Here is an 11,002-nt window from a genome sequence, read left to right on the forward strand (position 1 = left end):
CACACACACACACACACACACACACACACACACACACATACGCACGGATCCCCCCCGCGCGCACGCGTGACAAACACGGATTTTAAACGTGAAGTTTTATAACATCCACACTGGCGAGGTGGATGCGCCCTGCGCGTGTATCCAAAGCGTGACTTTTGCTGTTCTTGTCGAGGAGGGGTCTGCGTGTATCCAAAGCGTGACTTTTGCTGTTCTTGTCGAGGAGGGGTCTGCGTGTATCCAAAGCGTGACTTTTGCTGTTCTTGTCAAGGAGGGGTCTGTGGGTCAGGGAGGGGTCTGTGGGTCAGGGTCGTCTGAGGAGGAAGCAGATGAATGGAGTTGTGGACGGGAACTTTTATTTAAGATATAAGTTTTTTTTTATTTCAAAGGTCCTCATGGCTCAGCAGCAGAAACATAAATATTACTGTTAAGAAAGCTGATGATAAAGTTGAATAAAAATCTAAGTCTGATGAAGTTAAATTAAATATCTGACAGTGATCATGACACAGTGTGGCTCTAAATCACCACTTCACCATCTGTGTCGCAGTTTCCCGTCTCCAAAATGAGCGTACGCATGGGTCAAATCTGGCGTGAGGCACCGCACATTTTCACATCAAGTTTGGATTTTATAAATCACAACCTTGGCGCGAAAAGTGGCGTACGCAAGTTTCTGGGCTCAAATTGTGCGTACRCCAGTTTTATAAATCAGACCCCAGGCCAGTGAAACTATGAGTATCTTGGTGGGCAGAAACAGTTGGGGACTAGCTCAAAACTCAAAAGTTGTAAGAAAATATGCATAGTTTTCATTGTAATCTTAATAAACTCTGTGTGTTTGCGCCCAAGCAATGATCTGAAACATGATTTCCTTTTGGGGTCGATAAAATATTTTTGAATTCAATTGATTGAATCATGGCGGTTCTTTAAAAATATGGCTTACTGACGTATGCATGAATTGAAAAATTGTTATCTAGGCTGTGCTTTTTTTTTCACTTCCCGTCACCACCAGCCTCGGTTGACTTTATACCCACCTTGGCAGCTGACCCCAAAATTAAGATTTTTTCTGCTGAAGTCCACATTTGAAATGAAGATAGGCAAATTTGGATATGTTTTTTATTAAATAGTGAGAGTTAATACGATGTGTTTTCTGTCAGAGAAGAGCTCCCTTGCAGGTGTAAACATACAGCTCTACTGTTGAAGCAAGCTGGAGGCACCCAGGTCAACTCTGAGACTTTTTTGAGAGCAAAATTGTTGCACAAAGGTTTTTAAGATGTTCAAAACTCAAAACGCAACAGGACTGAATGCCTCTGCGACTCATGCAATGAACCTTTTGTGAAAGCCTTTCAACCAACTGGTCACCAACAGAGCAAGCAAAGCAGGATGGGTCAACCTGACCAGTTTCTGGATAAAGCACTTGAGTCATTTCAACTTTAGGACTTATAAATTTGGATTACTGACTGTGAGAACACTGAGTGATACTTGAGGTCTGTGGATAAATGAATGTAAGAACAGGMGGGTACCTTCTTGAACATTTCGTATGGTTCCAATAACTCATAGTGTCAATAAATGTGACCTGAGCTGACAAAATGAGCTCAGACTTGGGTGCAAAACAAGCTAAAATATAGATTTTTTTTTCTCCTGTAGTTGAGATCTGTGTAAAAATGAGTCCATAAAGACACCATCTAGTAATCCCTGTAACTAAAACAGCATAAAATTCCTAATGTAGAAACTGGCTGTGTTTCTCTGCCGGCTGCTGTAGCACTGGGAAATCCTTTTATCATCTATATTGAAGCTTGAGGTTTCCCCTTTTTAAATAGGGCTGGAATTTTTGATGACATTGCTCCAGACCAATAAGGACCAAGTTTTCAAAGCTGTACTCTTGTAAATAAAACCAGCTTACTGCCAGGCCAGGTGACAAATCACCAAATTTCAACAAACTACATATCATTTTGAAGCTTTTGAGATGGAGAATTTGTACATAATAATAACTAAAACATTGGAAAAGAATTATCATTGTTCCTAACTAATTTTTATTAATTTTGCCAGCTCAGGTCACAAATGACAAACTAAAGGTTTCCAAGCAGTAATCCAGAAGCTAAGATTTGGACATTTGTTCCATTCTACTCAAATTTTATTCCAATTATTTGTGGCCCTGGCATCACAAACATATTGGACTAAAAAATTAACAACCTCTTCACTCATAAGTCCATCACTATGACTACTTTCCCGTTCTTACTGACTGATCGAAGCATGAAGGGAAACCCACGGCTGTGTGGTTCCAGCCTCAGCGAGCACTCGGCCCATCAGATGGGATGTTACACAGTTCACAGGTGACAGGAGGTAGGATGAGAACGTGACGCAGCACGATGAACAGGATAATAAATCCTGAGTGAGGCAGCACAACTGCCTTCTCCTACCTTCTGATACTCCGAGTCCTCCGGTCTGAAGTCGCTGCTCACCACTTGAAACTCTAGGTTGAAGTGAGGCAACCGGTGGAGCAGGTTCACCCACCACGGAGGAGAATAGTTCACCACGGCCGCCATCCTGATGCAGCTGCTCACTGTCACGTCACTCTTTAACCAGGTTCCTCCCAGAGAAACTGTAAGAAATAACAATTATAACCAGCAATAATTACTGAAGCAGAGCCAGAATGCAATTTATAATGTTATTATACAGGTGAAAATAAAGATGATCCAAAAAAAATGTTTAAAAAGGCATTTACTTAGGATTGACACTGTTATTAAGCCAATAAGTAGTTAACTTCATTCTTCTATTCATTTTTTTTTACCCATATCAATTAATTTACAGTAATGGGAAGAACAGTGGTGATCAAACACCTTCAGGCTGTGTGAGGCTGAAATGGTAAAAAAAAAAAAAAAATCCCTGCAGTATGACATATTACAGTGAAAGCATCCATCTGATAATAAAATGATTACCTTCCACCACAGTGATATAATGCGGGCTACTGCCTGACATACAGCATCATTTATTACCTATAAAGGTAATAAAATGCTGTATATCTATTTTAAAGTAAACTGTGGGTAAACAGCAAAGCTCTGCATGGCTGGCAGCTATCAGGCATGAACCCACTTCACGCCCATGATGCAGAACACGGGCTTCGTGGGTAAAAACGTTAAATGTGTGGACGTGGAAAGTGCCGTTAAATGCAGCTCCACGACCACGTCCTTTATAYTGGATTTACTGTACCGACACATGTAGGTCAGCTCGGTCAAGGGAGCCCTCATAAAAATGACGGSTGGTTAATTGTTGCAATAAATAAATAATAATAATAATAAAACCATCTGGCTTCGTTCTTTAAACTACTGCAGCCATAAGGAGAAAAAGTGGGGAGAGGAAGCTTCTGCAAAGTGTTGGAGAACCGTGATGTGACCCACCTCCTGAAGCCCGGAGCGGATGCAGACTCGGGGAGTCCGGTGCTTCTATTGTCTTCCCCGATCCGGTGGCGGTGGATTTGGAGCACGACAGCCGGCCGCTGCGGCATCAACGCGGCTGTACCGAGCGCGTCGGCTGCAGTCCCCACCGCATTGAGGCAAACAGAAAGGGACTACAACAAAATAAAAAATAAAAATAAAAAAAGAGACGATTGCCGAAGCGCCGGTCTGCTCACATTTCACCAAGCGACCCTTCGACGGTCCTCTCCCCCCCCCTCCTCTCTGGAAGATGAGGGGTTAAACTCTCTGGCCCGCAGCCCTGTGTCTGTTAATTTATTATTTACAGTTTTGCCGCCGTCCTCCTAAAGACGTTCGCTCCTACGACAGCCGTGGGGTCGGTGTGGGCTATTTGGCACCAGGCAGCTCCTTGGGTGATACCGTCGGAGCGCGAAGCGAACACGGTCTTTAAAAAGCTCTGGAGGAGGATGGGGGCTTTGCGGCAGCTCTGGCTCCGTGTGCGCGTGCGTGTATGTGCGATAGGAAGGGCAAATGCGCAAAAATGTCGCCCCTTGGCGTTCAAATGATGGTAGTGCAAGTCTGGTACAAGCTATTTATACYGTCCCCAAGAAGTATGGAAAACCAGAGACCCCTACTGGGCGCTGCGCGTTTTCAGATCTCGAGCGTTTGACGCACGTACAGCCCGACCAAAGCGGCAGGCGCTGGAGTAGGAAAATCTTAAATAAATAAATAAATCTAAACTTGCAGCTGAACGGAGCGTCAACCAATCAGAGAGACTCCTCTATGTGACGTAATGACGCATTTTCCGACCAAGAAGAACCGACCTGTGAAGTCTCCTGAGTCCTGAATCACAGATTTATAAAGGCTGACTGATGCACACACTGATGCAAACTATGATTCTTATGACTTAGATACAGAACTTTTTAAGTAGTAAAACTGGGCTTCAAAAAAAGTACAAGCTAAAATAAATCATAAATATTATTGAAGATAGTTCTTTGTGTTACTCAAGGTGCATTCAAAATGATTTCCCACTGTGTGTATTTGTTGTCATATTGTTTACATCAACACACCAGTGGATAATACACACTGCTCTACCATTAACTGTTCACAGGAAATCATTGTTACACATTCTCAGAAGTTTAGCCAAGTAACTCCGGTACAGATCATATTTAAAATAGGCATGTGTGGTGATCCACAGAGTACAAAAACAACCCCACAATGTTTTAACTTATATACCAAAACCTCATATAACAATATTCGTTTTAAATCCAACAATAAAATAAAGGAATATATCATAAAATATATTTTTAGATACGTATGGATGGAAAAATACAGAGCACAATAAAAATACAATCACTCCTTCAAAATAAGATTTTAGGCAAGAATCACAAGAAAAATGAGATTTTCTTTWAAAAAATGCATTTAATTGAATGCCTCAAACAGGTTACACATGTTGAGATTACGTTAATCATTGCTTATGCTGAACACTTTAAAAGTTATTGTTTTTGTCTACTCCAGTACAGGTATTAGGAGTACACAGTGTTTCCTCTATTTATGGGTTAGTATTGCAGCAGAGTGAGCTATAATTTATTCACAGTTTGACTCAATAGTGCATCAGACAAGGATCGCCTCCATGTCATACCTAAAAAAAATCATTCATAATTTTATAAGCTTATGACAGTGATGAATGGGACGATGATTAAGGGTCTCATATCAGGTGTACTATAATATGATCAGAGGAATTTACAGTAATCTGCCTCACTTGGGCCTGTCAGATTAGCAGAAATGACTGCATTTATTGCTGTCAGTTTAAGATARATCATGTAGTTCAGCATAGAAACCAGCAAAGTGAACAGTTGACACTTATTCCAGGTAAGATTCAACTTCCCCAAAAGATTCTGATTATTTTTATGGGWGAGGCGCTTCCACAGCAGACCCTGTGTGCTCATATTTACTCTGAATGAAAACATAAAGATGCGTTAGGCAAGGATGTGACGTGTGATTGTAGCAGACATTAATGAACACACTTTCACACACAACCCAAAGCCAGCCAGGCGAGTCTACAGCATTAGAACTTCTCGGCTTCTCAGTGGACGTGACGGAGACACAATAATGTCATCAGAATCGTCTGATTCCACGCCGGCGTCTGCATCAAACTCCGCAGCGGAAAGGACTTCTCTTTGGGCTGCGACAGACAGAAAACACAGAACCACGTGGACTCAATTCACTCTAATTACAAGCAACAATAAGTTGTGCACACTCAGATACATGTCCTCATTCTCTAACCTCGTGTGTGTGACGTCCTAGAGACAGAAGTTCTAGAGACGGGCCAGAGGTCGTCTTGCTTGAGGTCCTTTTCAGGATTCCTACTGAGGTTTTCGGTACCTTGTGAAAAAAACACCACAAACTTACAAGTCAGTTCAGAAATACGAAAATAAAACCCAAAACAAAAACATAGATGTTACAAATCAAAGCTTTTATCGTTCCACAAACATCCACCTCACACCCTGCAAAATGTACTCATAAATATACCAAAACAACAGTAATAAACCTGTATCTCCTCCCCTCAAACTGTTTTTTAGCTTAGCTGCAACACAAGATAAGATGGAGTGGACTGGACTCTCTGGACAGAATCCAGCCACGCATCGAACGCAGAGGCAGTTGTGAAAAACACCGACATCACCGCTACGCTCTGTGCGCCCATACGCTGATCAAGAGGGTTATAAAGAGAAGCTACGAGTGTGGGATCTCACAGGGTCATCTCAGTCGGGTCTCTGAACAGCAGCAGCTGTAGTTCTTATGGGTCATTACAACGCTGCAGGTCTGCTGAGCGACCTCATCGGTCTTTGGCATGAGGCTGTAAAATGTTCTGGCTGGTGCAGAAGCGACAGCCACCTTTGAGTTAGATCRGTGCAATCCGTCACTTCTCATAAAGGTGTCAGGGGTGATGAAGAGCAGCTCTGTGCTTTACAGCAGGGCAACACCACTTTTGTTGCACACAAGTATTTATCAAAGCAGAACACCTACTCAAAGGCAGATTACTTGTAATTGTTTTGATGGTTTACTCCTTTATTTTTAATTACTGTTTGGGTTTCTATCAATACAGTAATGCTCACAAAATGGGTCTGGGGACCTCTTACAGGGGAGAGAAATTTCCAGGGACTCCATCAAAAACCTCATGTTGATTAAAAATAATTTACACAATTTTAACCCATAACTGCCATGGTAATAATGTTTTGGGTTTTTTTTTTTTTTTTTTGGTTGAGTATGTTTGTTTTTTCTGGCCTATTGGTCCCTATGTGTATATATGCACTTCTTAAAATAAAAGAACAAAAGTAAGAATTTATTGTAATTTATTTTGGGAATCCCAAAGGTACGGCTCACAAACCCTTGGGTTTGAGAACCTCTGGTTTATACGATACAGAAATATGTGAGGCCTTACCTGTGTGAGTGTGAGTCAGGCCAGCCCTTCTTGGAACCAGAGTAGGTTGATTGCTTTCAGCCGGAGAAGGCACAGCAAACCCTGAGCTAAAACACAAAGACCTCTGAATTAATGTTTTCATTTAACACAAATCATACTTAGCACAAAATTAAAAAAAATGTCTTTGGTAAATTATGTCTTTGTTGTAACAATGCTTCTTGGCAATAAATCTTGTGATTGTCACCTGACTGGCAGCACCTGGGRGTACCAGAAGCTGAAAACAAGAGTCAGTAGCAACAGAAAAATAAGCTGTTTGGCAGAGAAGATTTGGCTAATTTCTCATGTGCACAACCCACATACTCAGCTCTACTGCTCATCCCACAAATGCATGTTCCTTACAAATGTGGCACCATTTAAAAGGGAAATTAACAGGCTTTCCAATGGTATAATATTTACTGTCAAGGAGCATTATTATAACAAAGAAATAATCTACCAAACACAAATGTACTTAGTTTTTGTGCTATGCTTACAGCGTTTCTGCAGAGTCCTAAGAAGTTATAAATAAAATGTCTTAAATTTAATCATTTCAATTTTGTGTCTGAAATATGTCCAGATTTTCAATTTTATTTCTTAAATATGTTTTGTTGAATCTTAAAATTGACCTTTTTTAATTCAATGCAAATTATTTGAACAATAAAATTTATTTTCACTTTTTTCCTAATTCGTGTAGGTCTTAAAYTGGAATCAGAATGGTCTTTAAAGTACTTACAAGGTCTTAAATTTAACTGACTGAAGCTCGCAGAAACCCTGTGTATAAGATATTCTACGTATAAATGTGTAACCTCTTTATTGCAAAACTACAGCGAGCCAGATGTCCCCTGAATGCAGACTGGATCACCGTCACAGYGACCTCGTCCAGTTTTCCACCGACAGAGCCGGCCACGTCACCGCAGTTTAACGAGTCAGTCGACTGTAAACAGAAAGATGTTGATACAGACATAAGAAAATTAGAAAATATTCTCTAGTACCATCAAGTGGCCATTTCAGTACACTGAAACTGGTTTACTCCAGAACAAAACGCTCATTTTTATATGAAATCTCCATTTTTTTTCTTATTTGATCTAATCTTGTTCATCCACTAAGCTGCAGTCCTTCAGTCTTAAATCCTGCTTTCAACGTTTTTGACAATTGTCTAACTACAGAAAATACTAAAGTTTTCAGAATCATTCATCGTAGTTACACTTATTGATGCAGTTTAAAAAGCATTTGTAAGATTAATGTAGAAAGGGCAATTTATTGATTGACAAGTAAATAGGTAAAACCTTATTCTGTGCATCTTTCACCAGGACTTTGAGCTGTGACTCTCTGAAGAAATGGCCCCTTAAAACAGATTGCAACATCACAATGTCCTGCCGAGAGAACATATTTAGACAAACGAGAGAGGAATCAGGTAAAAACTGGGACAGTCTGTCTGTAGGATTCTTATATAATCATTTCTCTCACCCATCAATGACTTCCTTTACATAAGTGTACAAGATTTCATACCCTCTGTCTGTGCTGCCTCCAGTTTGTCTGAATGATCAAAGCTGCCGTTTCTCTTTTTTTCGTCCCAGCATCAGTCCTAGATTCATCATTTCCTTCCGCCCCCTCCTCTCTGAGGCATCCAGTGTCCCGCTCCTCTTCCTCCTCCTGATTCGCTGGGCTCCGGGCGTCCTCGTGACTCTCTGCCACCGTGGGAGTAGGAGAGAGGAGCTCGGCCTCCTCCAGAGTTCGGATCCTCTCCAGCAGCTGCTCCAGCTTCTGTCTTGGAAACCACAAAGAAAAAAATACACGAAACGTTCAAACAGATTTGTTTTGATTTGAATTTATTTTATTTTCTGAGAAGTGTTAACGACCAGGATGCAGCAGGTTGATGACATCAGATATGATGCTAAGCAAAAGCAGCATTTTAGCATCTTGTAAAAATTATACAGTATATCAAACTAATGCCAAAGTTAATTTGTACAATCCAACTAATTAACTGGTAGCAGTCACCTGATCTACCTCTACCTTTTAGAGAACAGGTTTATGTAGGTAAAACAGACAAAACAACTCTTTCTACATGAACTGTTACAGGATAATACTGACATAATAACAACATACTACACTGGTAACAAAGGTACGGTCATCGATACATAAAACGCTCATCAGTAAATTGTTAAAGTAATCAAAACCCAAATACACACCTGGACAAATTTGTTGGTTCCCCTCGTTTAATGAAAGGAAAAACCCCACAATGCTCACAGAAATAACTTGCATCTGACAAAAGTAACAAAAAATAAAAATTCTATAAAAATGAACAAATGAAAGTCAGACCGTGTTTTTCAACCATGCCTCAACAGAATTTAAAAACAAACTTATGGGTACCAACCATTTTGTCCACGTCTGTATGTGTCTGTTAACCATATGCATTGATTTTAGTGGCGTGAAAAGTCAGTTTGTGTAACAGTGATGTTGTCCATGATGTAAATCAACAAACAGGTTCATTAAAGAACATAGAAGAACATAAAAAAAACGCAGCTATCAGTTACAATGTGAAGAGCGTACCTGTCAATGACTACCGGCCCATATGAACCATTTTCTGATCAGAGTTGTAGACTTCATTGGTACCACTTGGAATTCTCTAGTAAAAAGGGTCTTAATAAAAAATAATCTAATGTGAAGGATTACACCATGGACATTACTGTTTGTTACTGGGATGTCAAGATGGAGTCTAAACAAGGTTTTCAGTAAGGAGTCAGTTGTGATTTTCACCTTTAATCCTGTGACCTTAACAATAAGGTTTATCTTTGCACACAGGTGGTCACATATTTAACCAATACCTACATTCACATTACAGTAAAAAAAAAGTTAATTTATAATCAGTTTGAATCTATATCTAATGCTTGTCAAATGATTTGTATAAATCGAGCTGCCAAGTGATAAACAGAAAGGTTTGATGAGTGTTTTGAATGTGTGCTCAGGATTATTTTCACAGCTTCWTGTTGTACCTGTGCTCCTGTTTCTCAAGGTCAAGCAGTTTCTTCTGTTCAGCTTTCAGTTGTTCYGTCTCTCTCTCCTGCTCGTCTCTTTCCATCCTCAGCCGTGTCAGTTCATCACTGGAAACCAAGGGCATAACTTTGGGAAGGACTGGTGTGTACATGTCCCCACCAACTTTGGCCGGACAGGGACAGTCCCCACCAATATTTGCACATCTTTTTTCCTTTGTGTGCATCTACATTTCCCAACAGTAGGCAGCAACAACTGCTGTGTCTACCTTTTTCCGAAAAAAATAAAAATAATAAAAAGTACGCTGCGCCCGATCCCTTCCGCCCCCTCCCTGCTCCTGCTTCTCATCTCTCTCATATCACACTGCAGAAGCTGCTGGGAGCCTGCTACACCTTCCCCTTCACCCCCTCCCTTCCTTTTCTCTGAAGTAAGAGGACATACACTCGCGCGCGCAGACACACGCATGCACACACACAGATGCACACATGCGCGCGCGCGTGCGGTGGGGGGCGTGCTAGCTGCCTGCTGTAAAACAACGTGGTGGTCAGAGCTTCAGAGCTACTGGAGCAGGTAATGGTCTGATAACATCCAGCTCTTGGAAAAACTTTATTCTTTACAAAGGACCAAAAAATAAGTCAAAATGTAGGACAGCACTGTTATTTTTCTTATGAAAAGTTAGCTTGCTGCTAGTTATCTATCAGCTAGTGTTAGCAATCGCTTAGTGATGACATTCTCTATTATTGAGGTTTTTTTAATCAGTTAAACTGTATTTTAATGCAAAGATTGAGTCCAGGTCCACTCTGATATTTATTGATTCCCTGTTATAATTTACATTCATAAAGTCACAGATTATTTCTCTAATTAAATATACTAGCTTCATAATTTACATGTTATTTACTTGACTTTTTAAAGCTGACTGAATTCAAGTGGCAGTAAAACCGTAATACTTAATCTATCTGTTGATGTAGGAGCTGAATACAGAGTCAGAGGCAGCAGGTAGGACAGGGTGTCTCAGTTAGGACAGGGTGTCTCAGTTAGGTCAGGGTGTCTCAGTTAGGACAGGGTGTCTCAGTTAGGACAGGGTGTCTCAGTTAGGACAGGGTGTCTCAGTTAGGACAGGGTGTCTCAGGTAGAACAGAGTGACTCAGGA

At 40.7% G+C, this 11,002-nt stretch overlaps 2 protein-coding genes across 2 annotated transcripts in view; both read right to left on the reverse strand.

The window, feature by feature from the left end:
- LOC106522723 (protein tweety homolog 3) overlaps nt 1-3,876 on the reverse strand; it is a 30,383-nt gene extending 26,507 nt beyond the window's left edge. Inside the window, exons 1-2 of the mRNA XM_014015858.1 lie at nt 3,390-3,876; nt 2,412-2,593 (exon numbers count right to left, since the gene is read on the reverse strand). Coding sequence (XP_013871312.1) covers nt 2,412-2,537 — 126 coding nt within the window. The 5' untranslated portion in view covers nt 2,538-2,593; nt 3,390-3,876. The remainder of the gene's footprint in view (nt 1-2,411; nt 2,594-3,389) is intronic.
- Nucleotides 3,877-4,806: 930 nt separating this feature from the next.
- Nucleotides 4,807-11,002, reverse strand: part of iqce (IQ motif containing E) — a gene marked incomplete in the record, with an annotated part of 17,047 nt that continues 10,851 nt past the window's right edge. The window contains 7 exon segments of the mRNA XM_014015859.1: nt 4,807-5,589; nt 5,691-5,789; nt 6,847-6,932; nt 7,668-7,795; nt 8,148-8,234; nt 8,371-8,629; nt 9,855-9,962. Of these exon segments, the coding sequence (XP_013871313.1) occupies nt 5,465-5,589; nt 5,691-5,789; nt 6,847-6,932; nt 7,668-7,795; nt 8,148-8,234; nt 8,371-8,629; nt 9,855-9,962 (892 nt within the window).

This window comes from Austrofundulus limnaeus, unplaced genomic scaffold, assembly GCF_001266775.1.
Source record: "Austrofundulus limnaeus strain Quisiro unplaced genomic scaffold, Austrofundulus_limnaeus-1.0 Scaffold135, whole genome shotgun sequence".
NCBI lineage: Eukaryota > Metazoa > Chordata > Actinopteri > Cyprinodontiformes > Rivulidae > Austrofundulus > Austrofundulus limnaeus.